The sequence below is a fragment of the Dysidea avara genome, chromosome 1, assembly GCF_963678975.1.
Source record: "Dysidea avara chromosome 1, odDysAvar1.4, whole genome shotgun sequence".
Taxonomy (NCBI): domain Eukaryota; kingdom Metazoa; phylum Porifera; class Demospongiae; order Dictyoceratida; family Dysideidae; genus Dysidea; species Dysidea avara.
The window spans coordinates 9,486,773-9,512,919 of NC_089272.1; the positions used below are offsets into that span (position 1 = coordinate 9,486,773).

Sequence of the window (26,147 nt, forward strand, 5' to 3'; positions counted from 1 at the left end):
ATGTACGTACTTGGTTGTATGTGACCTAGTCCTAATAATAATAATATATATCAAACAGTACGGTAGTACTGTTTAAACCGATTAAGGGCAGCTGTACAAAATTAATTGGACGGCATGTTTGTAGTAATGTGCGAACAAAAGTGGACCACAGCAAAGCGTCTCAGTGGACTAACAGAACAAGCTCTTTTGGACTGCCCAGCTACTGTTGTTAACGTTACTCGTGCTTTAAGCTATTAGCTTGTCACAACTTTGGTTAATTCACTGGCGAATGGCACCAGCTGACATTGTGTGATTACTGTTACACGGAGTGTGCACTGACTAGCCACACGGTCTCCTTTCTTGCTAAATATCTGCAACTTTATGCACCACAGACCATCAAAATTTAAACCACTCTTAAAATGGCCATTCTGAATAGTGAACTAAAGAAACATCTCTTAATGTTTTTATTAAAGATCATAATAAATTTTCATTGCCTAACATTTTTCTGCTAGCTGAGATCTTTCCTCCTCATTACAATGTCACAAGAAAGGACAGAAAAGATGGTTACGGTGGAGTACTTATAGCTTACAGAAACACTGTTGTCTGCTATGAACTGAACTATAACTCTTCTATTGAATTAGCAGCATGAACAATCAGTCACTGGTAGTTTTCTCTATACAGACCACCAAACAGAACATTCTGAATATATTTTCAAGTGCTGCAAAACGTTTGCCTAACTGACCCAGACTCTCCAATCTGGATTGCTGGTAATGTAAACTTACCAAATGTAGACTGGTAATGTCTCTGTGTTATCAATGATGCTTATCTTATTGAACTTTGTGACATTTACTGAGTTCACACTAAACCATTGCTTCACACAATCTCCAACAAGAGGAGAAATACATATCTAACAAATAGGCCCTCTCTAGGTATCTATTTATGATCTAAAGCAGATATTTAGGGAATGAAAAACACTTCTTTAGATCTCTGTAATGCATTTTTAGAAAACAACTTTGAACATTCATGTGCTATTACTAGGGCAATTCAAAGTTGTATGCTCAGTATGTGTTAATCACGTACCGTCCAAATCCTTATCAATTAAATACTGTACAAAAGAACCATAGATACGTATCTCAACGCATCCAGCACCTATCCTGCAATAAACAGTGATTGTACAACCTGGCAAAGTTATTGCAATCTCTGGCAAGCTTACTGCTTCATCATTGTCAGGGAAAGGTGAGGCTGACATTTTGTCATGGGCCATTCCCAAACCTGTGTGGTCCCTACTATGCAAACCATCATGATACTGTATGATTGTTCACTGTGTGATAATAGTAATAATGTTGTAATATTGGTGTGTGTCCATAGATTCAACTTGGACCCGAGTTGTAAATACAATGCAAAGCAGAGTAGTCACATTGTTGAAAATTGGAGGTCTATTAACATTTGTAGTAGTCATCACCTTTGGTTACATCTGCTTCTCAAGGAGTGATAAGGCAGTAACATCAATAAATTTGGTTCCAATACTAAAACTGAGAAGCCACAATTTGGTTCTGAATGATACTAACCAAACACGAGATACATCAATGGGAAGCTTGTACAACGTTTCTGACCAAGTTACAGTAACTCGGTCTACTGGAAATGTTGAACAGGTAAAACCAGTCGTAGATAGTAAAGGCAACAGTCATGAACAAGGATCACATGGCCACATTTTGATTTATAGCAACTATGAAGAACAAACAAATGGAGCTAGAAATTTGTGGCAGCTGCAAATGTGGGCTAATATGTTAAAGATGAGAGTTACGGAACCGTTTGCTGTCAACTCCATGTTTGGTGTGATTGGGGCACTACCTAACTATGCTCAAGCATTGCGATTCAGTGATTATTATGATATAGACAAGTGGAACAAAATGGCACATCATCATGGCGGAAGTTCATTAGTACAATGGGAAGAGTTTTTATCCAATTGCTCTCGTAAAGTAATAGTTTTGTACACATTACTAAGAGAAACTAAGAAGCCAATAGTTGTTACTTATGGAAAAGATGATGTAAAAAAATATAAACCTGTTAAGTACGAACAAATTGCAACTAAAGACATGCAGTGGCTGAAGCAGAATTTCAATATTGTCAGAGTAGTAAATTTTATTCGTAATGCAAAGAAAGAGTATCCAATGTCACTGGAAGAGCTTAACTCATATGTATTTGGAGACTATTCTCCGACTGAAGTGACCTTAGTAATTGTAAATTGGTTTGGCATGAGCACAGATATATGGAGAATACAGTTGAAAACATCTATTAATAGTTCTTTCCTCAACTCTGTGAATGTTGACTTCCATCATTCACGACATTCGCCTGAGCTATCGCCAAGTACGAGAGTTTTAAGGGCATATGAAAATTATGTTTCTCAATACATTGGTGTCCACAAGTATGTAGGGATCATATTTAGAACACATTGTGTCTTGCGTTATGAACTTATAGGGGATCCTTTTTCTCTCAAGAGCCAGTACTTGCTTAATTGCAGTAAACAGCTTAAACACACTCTGGACAAGGTTAGGAGCAAGTGGGAAATATTCATGGCTTATGACTTAGGAACACTTGGAAGCGATGGCTATTTTTCACCTAATGACAAACGGCTATTTCCATTACGTGATCAAATATTCTCAGATGTCTTCAATGGCAGCATTCAGACGAAACAAAGAAAAGAAATGTTGATAAATGCTGCTGGTGGAATATCAGACAGAGGGTTTATTGCATTACTAGAAAAGACAATTGCTACACATGCTGACTGTATTATTCTCCTTGGAAGATTCTCCAGCTTTGTAGAATCATCAGCAAGTGTATACTTCTCCCTCCATCCCTCCAATGCATGTGCTGTGTCTATATGCTCTGAAGAATTTTCTAATGCTAACAGAACTGAATTCACAACTACTGATATACCAGATAAATTTCTTTCTACTTGATCATGCTGTGTTACAGGATGTCATCAGTGCATTTGTAAACATGGTAATATGCGTATATCAAGACTATAGGAATTTTTATATTCTTTTTATTAAGACTAATATTTATTTACATAATTATAAACTATATACCAAAACAGTAAAAAGAGTGCAGAATCACACATAAATGATGAGAACTAATGATTTTCTAATAATTATGGTAAACTGTTCTGCTATAATTATTTTCCCACACTCCTATTATAACAGTAGCTATAGTTATTTGTAAGTTAATTATAGATAATTGTAATTAGTTAACTACATAGGCTACCAGAGCTGGTGCCTGGTAGACCCTCAGAATTGTATGTTTGTTACTTGCAAGCCAGTTTTTCTATATGTGTATAGCTGTACCATAATTCTGTAAAGCAATAATATTGTTGTATATAATTCCCATAGCAGAAATCATGCATTGTTTCCTGATAGGCTGTTATCCTTGCATGTTATACCACCACACTGACTACAGCTGTTATCTCTACAACTGAATTGTAAGGTACATTATGAAAATACATATTATAGTGATACACAAACTGTGTTGGGGGTAGCGCATTATGTAACTTTTGTGTTAACAAAGCACAATGAAATATAGTAGGAACATCAAGGTGTGACCAATGATATAACATAACCCAAAAACCTGCCTCGATTTTTCCTCACAACAACATGACAGTATTGGTTGGGTAAAATCAAGCCAAAAAAGTGTCTTCAGATCGACCCGAAACATTTCCATGCAAGTTGCTACATTTACTTACAACTGTAACGTGTTACCTAAGTAATAAAGTTACTGTAATGAGTCTAAAGTAATATTATTACTAGAGTTGCACCGATAATCGGTTGAATAATCGGTAACAGCCGATATAAGGTGATGTTGCAAGTATCGGTATCGGCTACAAAGAGGAAATTATTTGCCGATAACCTAAACCCACAATCAATCATTAACGACAGTAATAAACACGTGACAGTATTAAAAGAAAGCAGTGAATGCAGTGGTAAGTGGTAAACATTTATTTGCTGTACCTGTTTATAACTATTTAGGCTTGTTTATCTGTGAATAGTGTGGCTGCAAGGCTATAATAGACTGTGTATATTTATCGGCCGCCCACGCAATCAACCAATCACTATTTGGATAGGGTCTAGAATCCCACCAAAACTCCGTTTGAGAAGCTGACTTAGGTGTTTTATAACTACTTGGCTTTCATTTCCATGTAAGGGGTTAGTGGGACACTGGTAGCAAACATTGTAGAATCGGCCGCCCACGCAAGTAATTAAATTATTTCGACTAATGTTATACACGCACATAAACTTCAGATAATTTTTGCTCCTTCTCCCCTGACCTACAGAATAGAAGAATATCGGTAAATATCGGCATATCGGCTACAGGAATGAGTGAAAAATCGGTATCGGTAAAAGTGAAAATATGCATATAGGTGCAACACTAATTATTACTACAAGTAACATGAAATTACTAATCTTGTTGGTAATCCACTGGGTAACGCCTAGCTACAACAAAGTAACGAAGCCTACTGAATGAAGCTTATTCACCAGCTTTTTACTTATAACCAATTGCAAGATTTGCACATTGCGTAATTGTCCAACAAAGCATTGCAATGCACGTGATAAGGTGATCGTTTCCTATGTAACAGCTTAAGGCTGTGGACAAAAGGTAATACTAAATGTGATCGGATTTGCGAAAAGGGGTCTTCCACACACATCCAATATACCAGTTTTGACGATTCATAACTACAGATTGGAAAATGCTATTGACTTGAAATTTGGTCAGTAGTGAGAACCAACATAGTTTAGTAGATGGAGAAAGTTTCACGTTAATGTGTTACTTGAGCACTTAGTAATGGTCTTTTGAATTCATAGAATTGGATGTGTGTGGAAGACCCCTTTTCGCAAATCCGGTCACAAATGAATAATTTAATATTGAAAATTTCAAATGGGGAATAGAGATCATTTTAAAAAGCCACAAAACAAGAAGGAACCACAAATCCCTCTTTTGACTCTGTCATGGCAACATTTTTGCTACATTAGTTAAGTTACCCTAAGATAGCTACCCTAATAGAGCAGTCATTCATGGAAGTACAACACTCTAAAGGTTTCCTAAAATGGTTAGAGACCTTATATATCAGTTTGGGGAGTCACATACAGTGCACCTTGCACTTATATTAATGATCACTAATCAATGTGGTGGGTGCAATTGCAGATCTAGCTCACTAATCGTGCACTCCTTAGGAGCAGATCAGTGAGCTTCCTTTTATAGATAATAATGTAAAAAGTGATTGTGGGTTTATATTTTGTACAAGATAAATATGATGCAACCCACAATCAAACTATCTACATATCTACTAGCATAAAATACCATTTTTCTAAGTCAGTTAGAGACCATCCATTCACTCAGATCTTTGCAGCTTGAAAACACTTATTAAAAATCACAAAGAAAAATATAGAAAATAATATGGAGACAAAAGCAGATCCCAGACCCATGTCCACCACTAGTCCAGGTTCCTTGCCATTTAGGTATCCACTGCTGCTGGTTACCCACCCTCCCTCCCTTCTACTGTACTTTACAAATGTGTGTCAAGGAAGAATTCAATAAAGAAGGAACCACGCCTGGTGAAGAAGAAGCCAAAGCTGAACCTGACCCTAACCCTAATGTGAAGTTTGCCTGTTCAACATGTATGAGCGTGTGTGATGTTTGAATTCTATTGGCTGGTGTCAACATCTCACCTTTTGGTGCATGGCACTTATTTACACCAACAGTGGGTGTGGCCACTGCATTACATGAAGTATGTACATCAGTACATGTAGAACAATGGAGAAAGTACACTGTGTTAACAACCTTAGATGAGTCATTAATTATCTATTGGTACATGTAGAACAGCTAAGCAATAAATGACGGAAATTGTTAACTTTGAGACAAAACCACCAAATTTTCTAGGAAGTTGAGTAAGGTGTACTAATTAAATCATTTGAGATACAGTGCCACATCAAAATCATTGCCTTAAGACATGTTGGAGACTTTAGAACTAAGTTACAAGACCATTTCAATCTAGTAGGAAACCATGCAAGTGCATCCAAAATCTTGGTTTTTGCTTAAATAGTTTCAAATTTACAGATGTAATTAGAAAATGTGGCTAAATAAACTATTTTTGAACACTTCTAATGGAACCAACATTTCAGTGTAAAAAGTACAGACACAAGCATTAAGCACTTTTATGGCTCTCCATTAAATTTTCTATTGGTTTTATTTGTCCTGCAGGTTCTTCGAGTGTGATATGATTGGTAATTTTATTGACACCATATAATTTATTATATGAATCAAGCAAAGATTGTACCAAGTTTGGTGCTTTTATGAAAAAAGTGATTGATTTTTTTGCTTAGCTGCTCTACTATAATAGCACATGCGGCAGACAGCAATGATCTGTTGTTGACTATGCTGCATAGGCAAGAGAATTATAATATTAATCATACAGGTAAGGTAAATAATTGCAATGTGTGTCCTGCTCTTTACACAAATTATACCTAAGAGAATCTTGGTGTAAAAATTCTGATATAGGATTTCCCATGTATTTGTAGCTATAGTGGAGGCTAGCAAATGGTTGATAGAAGTGGTAGTGCAGTATGAGAAGCATACTCAGCATGAAGAGCATACTTCATCTACAGGGTTTGGGGGCATGCCATCACAGGAATATTTGAAAATTTAGCTTTCTGAGTTCGAATTCAGTAATAATAATAATATAATTATTATTATTATTGACTATAAGCATTGTGAGCTATTCAAACTACTGTAAGTGAGCAGTGGTAGCTATTATGTAGCTTTAATAATTATAAGGGGGACAGCATAAATATAATACACACGTAGCTATAATGCATGCTGCATGTAGTATGATTTAAGTTCAAAGTTGAAGTTCAAGAAACCAGTTTATAGAATTTGGTCATTATTCTTTATAGTTTAAAGAATTTTATTGATGGATGTTCTATTAGAGTATAGTTGACTGTTCCATAGAGTTAAGTTTTAAATCTTTGACCCTAAAAGAGATTAGCTAGCTAGCTAGCTAGCTCTTCTATTCTCAATCATTCATTGCCTAATTTGCCCATGTATGCTTTAAATTGTACTGTAGCTTCTACTATCTTTCTAGCTTTAGAACATTCATTTGGAGGGGGAGAGGTGCTTCAGCTCCTCCTCCTCCTAAAATCCATCCTTGCATTTTCTCAGGCTAAACGGCCGGGGTTAAACCCGTTTCTTCCTGAGAACTATAAACGAAAATGAGCAAGATGGCCCTTCATTACCATTGAGCCTCCAACCCAAGTCACAGGGAAACCAGAATCTGTCCCAGACTCGCCTTCTTAAATTACAGTTACTATACTATTAATGTATACATTTGACTTAAAGTGACATTATGTTCTTCATCAAGAGTTATAAATCACCTCATCCAGGCTTCAACATCACAAACTACATCACATTTGCTACTTGAAACACTTGACTTGCCACTCATCGAAATTTGAATCAAACCAGACCTTCAGACAACATTACTAAAAATTCAGATTGCCAAGAATTTGGAATCACTTCCCTGTTATTGATTTAGATCTCAATGTTGTTACAATCAAGCAAAAATTACGTACTCACCTTAGGAATCACTTTTTATCAAACTTCAATTCAGATAACAAGTGTAGCTACTCCTTCTTGTGTCCTTGCATCAACTGTAACAAACACCCGCTCCCAATTTTGACTTTCTTTTATAGCAACAACCAATGTAATTTTCAATTGTACTTAGCTACTTAAGTAATTACTTTATTACTTGTAACTCCTGACCACTGCATGGTACAGGATACCAGTGGACCACATGATCAGTGCTGCTCCTGCAGCACTGTAAAGCTTTTAAATAAATAAATTAAATAAATAAACCAACTGCCGCGTGCTATAATATCTATGGCTATAGCTAGCTCACACGAATGGTTGACAGCCTCTTAATTAAACCCTAGCTATTGGAGCTATTGCAGCTGTAGCTATGCCAGGAAAAAAAACCCAAGATCAATACCAGACTGGAACAATATAGAGTACGTGCTGGCATTATGGGTCAGGGGGTATTGTGGATCACATAGCTTAAAATGAATTTAATAGGTTGAATCGTGCAGATTTAAGATGAAAGGGATGTTACAACTTTAGATCAACATAAAAAAAGTGATCAAAAGCTAACCACAAATCCAATTAAGAGATTACACAGGACTTTAAACTATGTCACTATAGAAACACCATTCCAGATTAGCTACCTGTACCCCTTACCATGTAGTAAGCAGGAAAAGGACATGAAGTCTACGTACTAAGTTAACTAAGGTGTTTTGACAATCTTTAAGGTTGCTGCAAATGTTTCCATAACATTTACCATAATTCGACATGAAATGATGACCTTATGAATGTAGTGACTCATAATACCCCCATATGACTCGTAATAGCTACCAACACTTACAAGGTTTCAGTGAAAAGATCAAACACCCAATACATGGCAAGTAAATGTTTTGAAATTTTAGGATAATGTAGCATATGGTTACACCTTTCCCTGCAAGTAGTGTGAAATATTGGGGTCACTGTATTAGGTGATAGTGGTGCTTTTAACTTAAGTGACTCTTAATTCAGTACCACAGCCACTCTAAATATGGAAGATCTAGACGGTATAGACTTGCTCACTTTCAAGAATCGTTTGCAAAATGCATAGACACTAATAAATTTTTGTTTCTCGTACATTAGCATTTGTAGCTACCCAAATGGCTTTAGCTAATAAATAAAAATAAACCTGAAAGCGCTTAGCTAGTGCGCCTACAAAAAAAATAGAAGTAGGTGGAGTGGTTTATTTGCAGGACCCTCCAGGGGTATAATGCTGATGTGCAATTACATGTGTACAATTTCAATTAGTTACTTAACTATATAAGTATGTACAATTATGACAAGTTACTTAATTATATACATATGTACAATTACGATAATAAACTATAAAAATATATACAATTACGATAAGTTACTTAACTATATACATGGTGAGCTCGAGGACGGTCAGCAGCAGCTGAAGACGAACTGTATGTGAAACCAGGTGAAGCGTGAAGAGGAATGTATTAAGGTGGAGCGATAGATGATATGGAGCTTGTTACAGTTCACAAGACGCCACATGAACCTGAAGGTACAGTACTCTACGGTCTGGCGTAGAGAGAGAACCATCATTATTGATGAAAATATGTACAAGTTACGAAAGATTAAATGCATGTGGGTCATCGGTCAACATGCGACCACTAACAGAACCAAGTATGGAACCATTTGTTGGCACGGCAAGGAAAGACAAAAACAAAAAAACGACAAACAAACAAACAAACAAACAAATGAAAAAGAACAAGACAAACACCAATACAAAAATAATAAGCTACAATGTAAGCATTATCTAATCAGTGGTCCACTCCTGCCAGAAAGATCCTTCTTGAAGCTGATACTGGCAGAAGCAGCATCATCCAAATCTTTTGTTCAGGGTGAACAAAATTTAATAAGTTAAGTAGATTCTTGCTATTACTGGTTAGGCCACTCCCAACTTGATTCCTGTTTCCCGTCCACCGCCCGCAAGGTATTTTAGCCAAGCCAGAAAATTCCATTATTCCGTAAACTAATGTATTTTGTGCATCATGTGATTGTTTAGTCCAGATTCATTACAACCAATAACCAACCAAGTGCAATCTTAAGTGCTCTATTAGAGTAGATATTGCCAATTAGTGCTGCACGATACAGAGAAACTCTATATAAGGCCACCAATCGTAGATTCCTTGTTCCTGTCACCCGCCCGCATGGTAATTTTAGAGCCGCACGCAAATTTATTATTGCATTTGATAGTCACATGACCTAAATATTAATACTGGCAGGGAGTTCAGTTGTGTGGTCGTGTCATTGGGATGAAGACTAGGTTATTGGACTCTGATGTGAGTTAATGTTATTTAGTGCATGGCATCTGGCCTAATACTAGCAGTGAATCTCTTCAAGTAGCCATTGGTATAAACTTGAGATATCCATCAACAGGAGTCCCATTCTCTGCCATTCTCAATCTGTTATTAATGTGTGAAACATTCGGAAAATTCGTACTGTTGAAGTTGATGGTACAGAGTCAGGCTAGTAAGTACAGTACTAGCTAGCACGTGTCACCACAGGCATGGCAAACCCAGCAGCTAGCTATATACGTAAATACCTTTCTGGCTGCTCAAACACTGTGACACTTCAAATCTAACCTTCTAGAGGTTTTGATTCTTAGTAAAATCTTTCAAAGTACAACTAACCTTGAATCTAGCTCTCCTGAATTTAAGAGGAAAAGGCAATTTGGAGTTAATGGGCTCCCTTTAATATCTTTGATATTAAATAATAGATTTTAACAGTATAATAAATGATAGCTGCCCGCCCACATGGTATTTTTTGTCTGACTAGGATGGGAAACAAGGTATTTACAATTGTTGGCCTAATATATCACCAAGGTTGATATGAACATATATCATAATATAGAACTAAGTGGTAAACATGTACATATTCCTCATTGTAAGTTAAAATTTAAGGTGGATGTATACCACAAGTAAAAGCTACTCTTGTTTACCAGGTTTTAAATGCATTTTACTGCTGCTATACATTTGAGACAAGTGGCCCCACCTTATTATACATACTTCGATATAACTAATGGACTACAGTATATCATTACCTTGTTATATCAATATATCATGGCAGTACTACATTGCCAACTGTTCTTAATTACCATGGACATTTTGAAAATCTTGGAAACTGTCTTTAATCCACCGCTGTGATTTGGCAGCCCACTATTACAATTAGGGCTCAAACAAATAGTGGTTTTTACTATTCAAATATTCTTTATTCACAACTACCGAATATTCGAATATTCTTTTTCAACATTAGTATGGAATCTATGGATGAGAGATATCAATAATCTTGTTGTACAAGATGCCTCTGTAATACAATTCAGAGTTAACATGATTTGATCACTTATGAAGTCTATGTACTCCGTCCTCCAGTAATTACAGGAGAGCAGGCCACTTTACACATAAACAATAATATTACAAGTATGTTTTAATGTTTGTAACTGTCCAGCATATGCGCTCCAGGCGTCAGTGAACAACCAGCTGATACTAGCTGATGCGCTTGTGAACAACCAGGTAAAGAGTATGTATCATTTTTTTTACTGTAGATCTTTATTCTTCACCTGGCTTGCTAGTTGGATCTACCTTTAGCTACTAATATTTAGTCTGTTGCCAATAATCTGCAATTAATAAGAAGATGCATTGCTGCATATACAACAATGTGTAACTATATCTCCTATGTTGTGTATACATAATATAGACTGTGATCACTGTAATACCACTATAGCTAACTTAACGTTTTTGTGTAAGTTGCATTAATTATTTTTTTGGTATTGTGATTTTCTGATGCCAGTTAAAACTCCCTTGCCTGTATACATATACATACGTATCATTTCCATAGGCACACACACACACACACACACACACACACACACACACACACACACACACACACACACACACACACACACACACACACACACACACACACACACACACACACACACACACACACACACACACACACACACACACACACACACACACACACACACTTCTCTGAGTGTTGGCTATGGCACTGTTTATACTTGCCCAATGGGTAGGATGCAAAGTTGATGCATGTACTTGGTTCAATGTTTTGTACATTTTTACTGTGCTTTGTACTTCACCTGGCTTGCTAGGTGGAATTGTTTTCTGCGGTTGCCAATGCTATAAGATGCATTGTTGCATATACAATAATGTATAACTATCTACTACAAGTACTATAGAAGGAAAAATTATGAATTTTAAGCTAGATTAGGGATCAAAGAACAAAAAAGCAGGGAAACGAGGGAACAGCTAAAAAGTTGTGAAACAAGGGAGGTTACCTATACCTGCAGATGTACTAGTGGAAATGTAATCCCTAATCTAGCTTAAAATTCCCAATTTTTCCTTCTACTTGTTTGTTTACTTTTTTAATAACACAATTATGACTACTGAATCCAGGTATACCACATTAAACGAAAGGATGGTGCCAGGTATTCCATAAAATAATTTTGCATCTGAACGCACCCCAATAATCAATTATGCACCGAAAAGTGAAGTGGCCATTATGCTTTATCTGTAGCTGTTACACAGCATACAAACGAAGAACAGTACAAGAAACTTTCTACAATGAATCCAGTCGCTACAGAAAATGTGGGCGAAAAGCATGACACAGCCAGGTAAAGGCCATATCACGCTATTGCAAATCGACACCTTGCGTTGTCAAAGAAAAGAATTGGAACACAAAGGAGGACAAAGGTATGCCCATGATACGTGCATTGTACATACTGAGGTTGGCGAAAAGGCACATCTCGGGACGAAGCGACGTTGAACAGTGAAAAAAAAAACAAAGCCTGTAGCCTTATCCATTGTCGAGTTATGCTTGGCTGAAGGCACCGGTTAGTTAGTTAGTTAGTTAGTTAGTTAGTTAGTTAGTTAGTTAGTTAGTTAGTTAGTTAGTTAGTTAGTTAGTTAGTTAGTTAGTTAGTTAGTTAGTTAGTTAGTTAGTTAGTTAGTTAGTTAGTTAGTTAGTTAGTTAGTTAGTTAGTTAGTTAGTTAGTTAGTTAGTTAGTTAGTTAGTCAGAATAAAATTCTGTTAAATAGAAAATTTTTAAAATTCCGTAGAAACTTGTTGGAAGGATTTGGGGTTGGTCTGAAGGCATTTTTGGGTTTGGCTATATACCTAACCAATACTGCCAAGCTGTTATGAAGGAAATTAGAGACTGGTTTTAGGGTGATACTTTGGGCAAGAAAGCCTAAAACTGTGTGATCCCTAATATACAGTACTATACCATACTGTATGATATGTTGTGTAATGTGTATCACTATGCATACTATTATAGACTGTGATCACTGTACCAATAAAAACACTGCTAGCACATACCAGTGGCCTCTAGTTACAACAGAGATTATTGTGATTCATTCATGACTGGTGTCTCTTTGTTTTACAAGTGTTTCCAGGTGGCACAGTGAGTCCCAAGTTGCTGCAGGGCAGCTTCATCCTTCACCTGGCTTGCTAATAAAATGATTTTCCACCATCAGTGTTGCCAATAATACATTGCTGCATAATGTGTATCTCCAGTATGTCATCTACAGCTCAGAATGTTGTGTATGTACATATCAGCCATACCACTGATGTACTCACACTTACTGTAGCTACCAGTTGCCTTTAGTCTGTGCCATATTGGGGTCATATACTGATTGTGCTGGCCTTCACCACCTTGTTGCGCATTGTGGCCTTACTTTTATATTGAGTGACCTTCAGAGACATCTCACACCTACTATATAAACAAATCAGTTAATGCCACTATAGTTCACTTGTTTTTTGTGTAAGCTACATTTAGTATTCTGACATCAGTTAAACTCTTTCCTGTGTATGCATGCATATCATTTCTGCCGGCACACCCACTGCTCTGAGTGCTGGCTATGACATTGTTTATACATGCCCTATGGGTAGGTTGTCATGTTGGTATATGTACTTGGTTGCATATGACCTGGTCCTAGATATAACAGTAGAAGGAAAAATTAGGAATTTAAGCTGGATTAGGGATCAAAGAACAAAATAGCAGGGAAACAAGGGAACAGCTAAAAAGTTGTGAAACAAGGGAGGTTGCCTATACCTAAGGGATTAGATGTCCACTAGTATATCTGCAAGTATAGGCAACCTCCCTTGTTTTGCAACTTTTTAGCTATTCCCTTGTTTCCCTGCTTTTTTGTTCTTTGATCCCTAATCCAGTTTAAAATTTCTTCTACTTGTTTGTTTACTTTTTTGATAACACAATTATGGCTACTGAATCCTTGTGTACCACATTAAAAGAAAGAATGGTGCCAGGTATTCCATAAAATAATTTTGCGTCTGAATGCACCCCAATAATCAATTACACACTGAAAAGTGAGGTGACTATTACGCTTCGTTTGTAGCTATGTTCCGCTTGTTACACAGCATTACAAACAAAGAACAGTACAAGAAAGTTCTCTGCAATGAAACCAGTCACTCTGAAAAATGTGAGCTAAAAGCATGACACAGCCAGAGGGAAGCCGTATTGTGCTATCACAAATCGACACCTTGCGCTGTCAGTGAAGAGAACTGGAACACAAAGAAGGACAAACCATGATAAATGCATTGTATGTACTGCGGTTGGTGAAAAGGCACATGTCGGGATGAAGCAACATCGAATAGTGAAAAAATCAAACCCGTAGCCTTATCCATTGTCGAGTTGTGCTTGGCTGAAGGCATCAGTTAGTTAATTAGTCAAAATAAAATTCTGTTAAAAGAAATTTTTTTAATTTCTGCAGAAACTTGTTGGAAGGGTTTGGGGTCACTCTGAAAGTATTTTTGGGCTTGGTTATGCCTAACCATTACTGCCAAGCTGTTATGAAGAAAATTAGAGGCTGGTTTTAGAGTGATATTTTTGGGCAAGAAAGCCCAAAACTACATGATCCCTAATAAACTGTACTACCATACTGTATGATGATAACAACAAAATGGCGTAATTCAATTTTAAAGTTCTTTTAATGATTCCTTTTGACTTCAAATTTTCAGTGGACCTATATATTTCTTCCAAATTAACTTCTAAGTGGTTGGGGGAGCTTTTTAAAGTGGTGTTTAGGTGAGTGTTATATCAGGATTTAGGCAAAATAAAAATAGGTGATCTCTACTATGAGCCACTACCGTGCTTCATGATGAAGTCATGGCTTTATTCTGTGGACAGGCTTACCCTGAATGTAACACTCTCTCCCTTATTTATATTATGAACTCTTCGTTATAGTACATTATCATTTTTATATATTGCAGATTTACACTACACTTGTGCTCACTGTCATAAACATTTTGTGGAAAAGTGCAATTTTGATCTTCACTTGAAGTACAGTCAAGCTTGTTGTGATGCTAATCCACAAGTGTTCAAGTGTGGAAAATGTGGAGAAGTGTTTACTACACTGATCAACCTTCAACAACATATCAGGAGACACGAACAAAATAACCATCCCACATCCACATTCTCAAGTCTCATGAAGTTACCTATTCTTTAAAATCACAGACACCAATACCAGCTGGTGATAGTGAACACTTCCAATGTGAATTATGTGGTGAATGTTTTACTCAAAATAAAGATCTACGAAACCATTTAGAAACTCACTATGGAGGCCATACTTATGATGGTCAATATTGCAGTGAAAAAATAGTGAAACAAAATAGTTTGGAGTCTAACACAGGAGAAAGAAGCATAGAAACTCCTACTGAAAAAAGGTTCTACCACTGTCAGTATTGTAGTAAATCATTTACGGTGAAACAAAGCCTAAAAGTTTATTTGTTAGCTCATACAGGAGAGAAACCCCACAAATTCCAGTATTGTAGTAAATCGTTTCAAAGGAAAGAAAGCCTAAAACTTCATTTGTTAGCTCATACAGGAGAAAAACCCCACAAATGTCAGTATTGCAGTAAATATTTTTCAGACCGAAATTCTCTATGCCGTCATCGTCTACGAGCTCATTCAGAGGAAAGGCCATACCAGTGTCAATATTGTAGTAAAGCTTTTGCTGACTCCCATAGTCTAGCCCGCCATGTAAGAATCCATACAGGAGATAATCCATACCAGTGTCAGTACTGCAGTTACTCATTTAAAGAAAAAAGTAAGCTGAATCGTCATTTGCTGGTTCACTCTAGAGAAAAGCCACATCAGTGTCAACATTGTAGTAAATCATTCATTCGATCTAGTCAATTACAACATCATTTAAAAAGTACCCACGCAACTACACTTGTCACTTCTATGAAAACTGCTACATAAAAGAGATGTCATTATGTGGTATCTCAGAAAATAGCATTGATAAGTCATACTGAACATAAACAGTTGCATGTACACAGTATTTAAGTTTTAAATTTACTGTAATTATTTCTGTGACCTGTATATACATGTGACTACAGTAATTCAAACAATGGTACTTGTGTATAATTACTGTATATGTAATATTAAATAGTTTCTAGCTTTTGACATTATAAGACTTTTGTGTAGCTATTTTGAAACAAGATTTGACTCATAATATTATTATTATGTTTGGCACAAATTTTTAGTAACTATATTTTATAATATTAATTATTAAATAAATTTAGGTGAATAAACAATGATAAAAAAATCCTGGAAGAATATTATTATTATGGAGGTACCCTATTACATGCACTGTATTAATAGTATAATGCTCCCTGATCATAGGGCTGCTTTGAATATGCCTAGGCTAGAGTGCTATGTCAGCACAATGCTTAGGTGGATATCTCAAACTGGAGCTTGATTCCTTGAAGAACATCGAAATACTGTAATAGAGCATTCAATAATTAAAATGTTTCAAGATTATGCATCATGTAAGCAATAAGCACTGAACAGCATAATAGGCCTGCCATGTAATAATCACTTTCTGAGAACAGCTTCTGTCAAATTGTTTAATACCATAGTGAGTATTTTCAGTTATTGCTACAAACTTGATGTTTGAGTTCACATGCTTAAGTAAAAGAGTAAATCTCCTAGCCTATATAATTATAAGTTAACAAGGGTTTAGCATCTGAGAACTTGCTTTATCTGTACCAAAGTTTCATGCTGCATTTATCTGATGAATCTCCCTATGATTATTTTAGCATCTAATTCTACAGCTATGCAGTACACTGTATCTCACCTATACATGATTCAAATTCCACTAACTTAGTGTGACATAATTACGTAGAGCAATAGTGTTTGAGTAAATCACACCCATGTGTATCATGCAGGGAATCTCACATGTTTAACTTGTTTAGAATGATATAGATCGTGTTGGTTACCACATAAGATATTTACAAGAATGTTTATTTAGGTGTAAAGATAATTAAGAGGTAAACAAACAATAACTCCAAATACAGCATGCTTGAAAATAATAGCATCACTCACGTGACCCCTAAAAAGTGATAGTTTACAGAGACAACGTGCCACTCCAAACTACACCAACCAGGCTAAACCAATACTTCTATCTGACCAAAACCAAGAACACTAGTCAGTGAGTTATATTGTACATCTTTTTGGCACATAAAATTTTCTCAAGTTAAAAACTATTGCATACACAATACTCTCAAATTGAGTCTCAGATGGCCTAATTTTAAAAAATTCTCTGGATAATACACAATTACTACATAGTGCTGGTTTTACAATATACAAGAACCCCATGCAGTATCTTAGATTAAGAATACTACGCTCAACTCTCCTTAAATTCAATCTCAGAAACTGTAGTTTTAAAAATTGCTTGCTTTTAAACATAACATGCATAACCAGCAGAAATACACTTGGATTTCAAGTAATTTCAGAAAGCTCCAATCCCAATTCGCACAAATATGAACACTCCAGCATAAGACAGCCTCAATAACTAGTTTGGCAATGATTTCAACTAAAATTATGCTCAAGATCTAGAGTTTTCAAAATATTAAAAAGTGTTCCAGGATCTTATCTCGTTCAGTTAATATATTCTTCTACTCACCAAAGTCCACAGTTGCCACAAGTTTCTTGCTGTCTAATAAGGGGCTATAACAGGGGCAGATCTAGAATTTCAGAAGGGGGGGTTGCTAACAGGGGCATTTATAATGGCTGGTTTGCTAAGAAAAGCAACAACTGGTTGATACAACTAGCTACAGTAGTTTAGCATGAAGAGCATGCTCTATTTAGGGGAGTCTGGGGGCATGCCCCACAGAATTTTTTTGCAAATTTAGCCTATTCAGTATTAAATTTGGTAATATTTTTGACTGAAAAATGACTGAACAGTTGTAATACTAGCTGTCATATAAAGGGTACAGCCAGTAACTAAAAAATTATTCTTTACATCTTAAAGAACAGGGAGCTAGGGGAAAGATGAATATCAGCTAAACATGATCAATACTTGCCATTAATTTTGTATTTGCAATACCTTAATTAGTAGTACATTAAATTTAGCAATTTTAAAGTTTTGATTTTTTGCTAATTGATTTCATCAATTCACGAATCACTACATTTTATTATGTAATATATACAGGATTACTATTTTAATTTAGTGTATTGCTTGGCTTAAGGTATAGCTAGTGTGCTGGCTCAAATTATATAATTATAATGTTGAAACAGAAGAGAGGGCTTGAGAGGACAAGTGTACACTCACCAGTGTGTAGAGTACACAGACGTAGAATTTTACAGGGGGTATGGGGTGATGCTCCCTCTGGAAAGTTTTGGAATATAGCTATATATCACAAGATTGAATCTGGAAGCTATTTTTAACCAAATACTCTATTGCACTGAAAGATTGATGTTTGGAGCAATGGTAAAATAGCAGTGCACAGGTCAAGAAGGCAAGAAGTTGCCAGTGTGTGACACACTGGTAACTTTTGAAAAACATAATGATTTCGTGATGGATGTTCTATTAGAGTAGTTGACTGTTCTTTTGGTTTTTAGCAGCTTTCAGGTGAAGTCTTACACCAAAAGTATAACTTGAACCCCTCTCAGTAATTCTAAGAAAAGATTAGCCATTCACCTTTCTCTTTCCATATTTTCATTGTCCATACATACATATATAAGATGCAATTGCTCATGTATACTGTAACTTCTAGAAGCTTCCTAGCTTGCACATAGCCCCCCTCCTAAATCCGCCCTTGCAATTTCTTTAGTATGGACTGTATGAATTAACATAACGTTAAGATGTGTATTTCAATTGCATGGGATTCTAACTAGCTATACTATTGCTGTATTGACAGCAAAAAAACTGTATTTGAGTCATTCCATACCAAATCAACCAAAAAAAACCCTGACCCCTTCGGATTTTTTTGATATTTGGCATAGACGTGGACTCTACTAAGAAACTTTCGCACACCAAAATTTGACCCATTCTATTGATCTCCCTTTAAGATATGACTGCTCAAAGTTTATTAGAAAATATTACAGCAGCTTACACAGGTTTAATAAAATGGCCATAACTTTGTCAGTGATTGCCACACAACCTTTCTGTTTAGATTGTTGGAATGCTTATTAAATTCTCTTTCAAGTGATATATAATTCATTATAATTACTCAAAGGTAAATGTCAAACCACAAAAATGTGACTTTTTCATTTGATCTTAGTTTTCTCAAAAACGGATGTTTTAATTGTTTTTAGTTTTTGTTCAAATATTCTTCTAATAACTTTCTTTCTTGCCAGTAAGTTTGAAGTTGGGATGACAAGTAGATCATGAGTTATGGCTACATACGTAATTCTTATTGATGTTTACATGCTACAGGGGGTATAACTATGAACACTACTATAACAATACAAACTATTATAGTATTGAATCTCATCAGAATGTGGTCAAGTTGTAATACACATACAGTTGGAAGCATATAGTACACAGGTATAATCACAAGATTAAACAGAAGTAGTAATACTCTCCATTGATGAGGGCACACCAATATACCCATTTTATGTATATCAATGCAGTTATGATAACTGGTGCAAATATTGTCAAAAGTCCATAATAGAGAGATTGTATACCATAATTATATTGGAAAGGTTTGGTGGTAAATTATCTTATATGGTACTGTAAGTTTGGTAAGGAAAAAAGTTAGACAAATGGTGAAACTTCTCCATTTAAATTGTTGGAGGGTTTTACATGTAGTTTCATTACTTCACCAAGCCAAACTTCTCTGCTATTCCATATAGCGTCTTTGACATGTATAATTTGTTTTGTGAGATCTGTATGCAATTTTTTTGACATAACAGCTACATTTCACAAAATCGCAAGAAAGTGACAGTGCAAAGAAAACTCCAAAGGGGAATAGTGCACTGTTCGAAAATCTGGTAACGTTTTTTTTTAATTTTGTAACTCAGTAATAGAATGTGCTATGACCATGAAATTTGGAGTAGTTACACACAATTAGACACTGATAATGTAAACCAATTTTCTTGAATTTTCAAGTTGAGTATGAGTTGTAAATTACTGACCTACAACTCCTGATTTTTCATGAAATATCCTTAAAATGTCCTACAGTACACTTGCAACATTCAGTGTTCACCTATAGTATAGCAAAAAATTTTACAGGGCATTTTTGATTACTACTTTAGAATAAGTTATGCAATCAATTATGTGAAAAGCTAAATACGCATCAACTACTACATGCGTATAGGGATCCAACTTCTTTTCACTAAATAATATTATTGTGCGTATAGAAGTTACTTAGCATAGCTTATTTGATTGGATATATAGTGTATACTTATACTGCTTAATCTATGCAGACTAAAATTTTATAATTTTATCAATTTTAAAGATAATCTAGGTTACAAGTGGCCTAAATTTCGTTTATCAGTTCATGAAAAGGAACACAAAAAGTATGTGAAGTGGTAGGGATTTGTTGAAAATATAGTTAAGTATTCTAGTATATCAGTGCATGGTTTCCATTCATTGCTGGACATATGTAGTACCACCATCGGTGTTGTACAGTCAATAAGGATACTGCACGTATGACAGACAGACACCGTACTACACGTATGTACAGACAGATACTGCACGTATGTCCAGCAATGAATGTAACCCACTGATACTCAAAGTTTCAGACAATGAAAATATTCTTTTACAAATTTATCTTTTGGTTTTGAAATATGCAATAATGTTTTTGTCTATGTTGATGTCCATATATGAAGTTTTCCTGTGGTACAGCTTCTAAGTGTTACTGGTGCAATACATCTTTGAAAATTCATGCCGATATACAGAGTAAATATAGAGGTCTTGATCTCACAGACAGTCTGTACTCTACCACCTAAATTGCTATAGTATCTCTGATGACAAGGCAAATTAATGCTATTAAGCTAATGTCTGTGTTGTTCCCCACCTGGAGTTTTCCTTGTGACTTTATGAAGTATAGTTGTTACATCAAAAAACATTACATACAGATCCTGCAAAAGAAATTATACATGTTAGACAAGCACTATACAGAATAATAACAGAAAGCTTGGCGGAGAAATTGTTTGGCAAATTTGAACTCTCCTTTTATGAAGTTTCACAATTTTGTCAAACTATTTTCTTCACCAAACTTAAGCACCAAACCTTCCCAATATATGGTACAAAATCTCTATTATGGACTTTTGACAGTATTTGCACCAGTTATCATAACTGCATTGATATACATAAAATGGGTATATTGGTGTGCCTTCAGCAATGGAGAGTATTACTACTTCTGTTTAATCTCATGATTATACCTGTGTACTATGCTTCCAACTGTATGTATATTACAACTTGACCACATTCTGATGAGATTCAATACTATATTTGAATTTAAAAGTTTGTATTGTTATAGTAGTGTTCATAGTTATACCCCCTGTAGCATGTAAACATCAATAAAAATTACATATGTAGCCATAACTCAAGATCTACTTGTCATCCCAACTTCAAACTTACTGGCATGAAAGAAGGCTATTAGAAGACTATTTGAACAAAAAATAAAAGCAATTATAATATCCATTTTTGAAAACACTAAGATCAAAGGGAAAAGTCACAATTTTGTGGTTTGACCTTTTCCTTGAGTAATTATACTGAATTATATATCACTTGAAAGAGCAGTTAATAAGCATTCCAACAGTCTAAACAGAAAGGTTGTGTGGCAATCATTGACAAAGTTATGGCCATTTTATTAAACCTGTGTAAGCTGCTGTAACTTATATTTTCTAATAAACTTTGAGATCAATAGAATAGGTCAAATTTTGGTGTGAGGAAGTTTCTTAGTAGAGTCCACGTCTATGCCAAATTTCAAGAAAATCCGAAGGGGTCAGGATTTTTTTTGGTTGATTTGGTGTGGAATGACCCATTTCAGTAACATGCACAAGCAATTGTAACATCCATTATAACTGCATGTTAAACCCTCAGAAGCACATTATTTCCACCTCCCACTGGATTAAATACTCAAGAAATCAAGTAACTACTCTAACAGAGTAATCAAAGCTACAGCAGTCATATCTATTGCCAGTTTGCTTATTTCACAGTTTTGGATTTATGCTGGTATCCCTGATGGTTTGGTGTTCTTACTGCAAGTCCATAACTTCAAAGGAGGTTTCTGGAACCCCAGGAAACCTCCTTAAATATTCCCCAGCTAGGTTTATTACTGTTAAATCAAAATGTTAATATTCCTACTAATATAACAGTCAACTACTCTGCTACTTTCAAAATATTTAGAAGCTCTTCTAGAGTGTTCAGAAAAGGCAAACAATGACATTGCAATGGCGGATCTAGGATTTTAAAATGGGGTTTCTGAAAATTAACATGATAACTAGAATTCAGATAAGGAGCAAAAATAATGTGCCTAAGGGCATGCCTCCAGAAAAGTTTAAAAGCTCTGAGTTGGCAATAGAGCAGAACTATAGTGCATGCATGTGTTCTGTAATAGGAAACTTGCTTTAAAAGGTTTTAGGGAAAACAATTAGCTAAGAGTATAAATTTAACTATACAAGGAAATATGCTATATAATAAAGATTGAAATATCCTAATAGAGAAGTCAGATGTATTGTAATAGTTGAAGTACTCTAATAGTACATTCATAAAGGATTGCAGGTGTAGCTTTATTGAAACATTAAATTTAGAGCTTTATAACTGGAGAACTTTGGATGTTAATTGGATGGCTATTTTAATCACTACAATACTCCTGACCAGCAATCTTAAAACCGTAGGATTTAAAGGGAGTTTAGCTACTAAGATTGATAGTATAATAAAACTACGTATTATCCATAGAGCATGAACTAGTAAATTTTGAAGCATTTGATGTTCAAAATCTGTCAGTGGTGCCCCAGACATCTGCATCAAACTCACTGCCAAATCTGTAAACTCCCTTGGAAAAATCCTGGATATATACGTGCCTATAGATATACCAAAATACTCTAGTAGGACAGTCAGAATGATTTTGACCAAGGGTACCTTGCACTACTAGAGCAAAACCAACAAAAAACCTATGAGAGACCCCATGAATAAGAAATTTTTATTGGTAGCTTCATCGGTGGCCGTGATACTGCACTTGTCAATTTCATGCCCCCCCCCCCCCCCCCCTGGGGGGCGTCCCCACACCCCAGGGGGATTTGACATTGCTTCTTGTCCCCACCCCTGGGACAATTGACAGTTGTCCAATTCACTGACCAATTTTCGGTAGTTGCATTTCTAAACAATAAAATCCGAGATAAAATCGTACTTGCTACTAGCTACATGCAGGCAGGTTTATTACTAGTTGCATGCATGAAATATGTATTCTTCAGCAAGCAGCTTGTGTTGCAATCTCCTGTTCATACAGGATCTTTAACTCCCGTGCTTCCACTACTTGGGATGTAGTTGATCTGTTTACCTGTTGAGAAGCCATGTATAATTGTTTAGTTTTGTATGTAGTTTATTTTTTTGGTCTTGCCAGGGCTCCATACTTTTTAGTAATTACTTGGTAACCTTGAGACTGGACTCCTACTATACACTAGCTGAGCCATATAACAAGTTTAATGCTGTGTCCCCTGTATGTCAGGTCTACAATTACCTACCTATTATACATACATAGTATAGAAAGTCTGAAGAACAACAGATAGGCTTGAGATTTATATTGCTAACTAGCAGTGAAATATCACTAAAATTCCATATCTGAGTCTCTAATTTTCAAAAATTTCCTGTGGGGGTATGCCCCCAGACTCCCCTAGAATGCTTGTGCTTTGTACTTCGCTGAGCACACCGTGCAGCAACTCCTCTCATTGGAAACACCATGTATATGGTAGCAATGTCAGCATATACAATGGCCTGACCAACCCAATTTTCCCTCCTCCGGCCCTGAGTTGTGATTCAGAATGGAAACCTCCTTACCTCTGCAGGGCCCCACTTTAATTCTATGCCCTGGGCGGCCCTGGAAGGCCCACTGAATGGTTAAGCTATATAATACATTCCTATCCAAAACCACAGAGTAACAACTTCGCTGTTGCACACCAACCTGCAGCTGTCAATAACACCCTACAAGTGATTATATATTCAACCCGCAGAGCTATAGGTTAGGCAAAGTTTTGCTCAATGAACCTTATCAAACACTAACTGAAGTTGTGGTCTTCCAAGTTCATAGAATTGTAGCTATGTGTGTGGAAGACCCCTTTTCGCAAATCCAGTCACATACCAAAAGATATGGATTGAAGACATTAAGTGCACTCCTTTATGCTTTAATACAGTTGCTTTATAGACTAATCATTATAATGGGTGACTTTATTGACAGTCTCCTAACACCATTAATTATAGGTGCTAATTGATCAAAGGAAAGCTTCACTCATGCATAGTGTATGTTTGCACAAGCTATATTCATAGTTCTTTTTGAAAAAAAGATTACATATAGCTATATATATATATATATATATATATACAGGCAATGGTTATTGTTCAAATTGGCGGATGGATTGTGTAACAACTTAATAAAAAAAGTTATTATATCACCAGCTACATAAGTGGTAGAAGTCATTGATATAGTATCTTTCAGGCCAATTCAGGGTATTAATTTTGGTTGAGTGACATTCAGTGGCGATTCTAGACCTGACATACAGGGGGGGCACAGCATGACTATATTGTTGCATAGCCATAATATAAATTAGAATTTCAGAGGGTCTGGGGTTGCAGAAGCTGCAGGATTTTTTTTTTATTTGAAGGCTTGAAAACAGCTTAAAATTCATGCTAAAAGCATGAAAAATGCTGAAAATAATAATACCATGCAATCTTTACTGCAACATTTCCCCAAGATTTTCCAAAACTTATTTTAAACAAATGTTATGGGGTTCCATATGCTTTATAGCTGAGGTGTAAGTATAATGATTCCTCCATAAGAGATTAAGGTTACAGTGGTTGTACATGTCTATAGCTTTGGTATTTCATCTTGATCAAAATAGTAGGTGGTGTTCACTGTAGATGTGAGAAATGTGAACATTAATTTTGGTTTGGCTGATGAAAGATAAACAAGATGCAATAGACTATCCAAAACAAGTTGATACGCGGTATGTAATTTGGTGTCAATGGCAAATGTGTAATACTCAGAGTGTAGTATAGAAAGCTGAAATATTATAATATAGAAATGGTAGAGGGCCAAGAATGCTGACGGAGGATACAACTGGTAAGTTACCTCTGAAGATTAGGCACCAGTCTATAGCCGGGGACCCGTCTATTATGCTCAAAATCTTACCTATTATGCTGTGCTGCACTGCTCAAAAATTTTACCCAATTATATTCAAGCTTTATGCCTCATTTCCCATGCTTTGCTATTAAATTTGCAGTTTTGGGCACACAATAAGTGGCTGAAGCACATCTTTGCCCTTCAAAATGTGTGTGACAGAAAAGATCGATATACTAGGCTCTAATAGAACAGTCAGTTGCCTGATTGTTCTATTAGAGTTATTGACCGTTCTATTAGAGTATATCGATCTTTTTCTGTGATCTGTATTTTAACCATCAAGGATTTGTAGTATGGCTCAAAGCCTCAAATATTCTTCCTATTATGCTAGCATTGTGCTCAATGCTTTAAGACACCTATTATGCTCATAATTATGCCAGCATAATCAGCGGGTCTCTACCAGTCTATTATGCTTTTAACTTCACCTATTATGCTATGCTGCATGCAGTGTTCTAAAATTTAACCTCAAGGGCGGATTTAGGGGGTGCTTGGGGTGCTTCGCACCCCCCTCCAAAATTTTACCATGTGCAAGCTAGGAAGCTTCTAGAAGTTGCAGTATAGATGCAATTGCATCTTATACGTATGCATGGGTGAAAAGATGGAAAGAGAAGGGAGAATGGCTAATATTTACTTATAATTACTAAGGGGGTTCAAATTATACTTTTGGTGTGAGACTTTACCTAAAAGCTGCTATAAATAGAAATACTCTGATAGAACAGTCAACTATTCTAATAGAACATTCATCATAATGTTTTTAAAAGAAGTTTCCCAGTGTGTTTTCTTGACCTGTGCACTGCTATCTTACCATTGCTCCAAACATCCTGCCATATACTAATCACTTTCTGATAATGTTTTTAAAAGAAGTTTCCCAGTGTGTTTTCTTGACCTGT

The 26,147-nt window shown here is 35.9% G+C and overlaps 1 protein-coding gene across 1 annotated transcript in view; it reads left to right on the plus strand.

Moving 5' to 3' along the window:
• LOC136255397 (uncharacterized) overlaps window positions 1-3,047 on the plus strand; it is a 94,532-nt gene extending 91,485 nt beyond the window's left edge. The window contains exon 2 of the mRNA XM_066048160.1: window positions 1,348-3,047. Within this exon, the coding sequence (XP_065904232.1) occupies window positions 1,377-2,939 (1,563 nt within the window). The 5' untranslated portion in view covers window positions 1,348-1,376 and the 3' untranslated portion in view covers window positions 2,940-3,047. The remainder of the gene's footprint in view (window positions 1-1,347) is intronic.
• The last annotated feature ends 23,100 nt before the right edge of the window (window positions 3,048-26,147 follow it).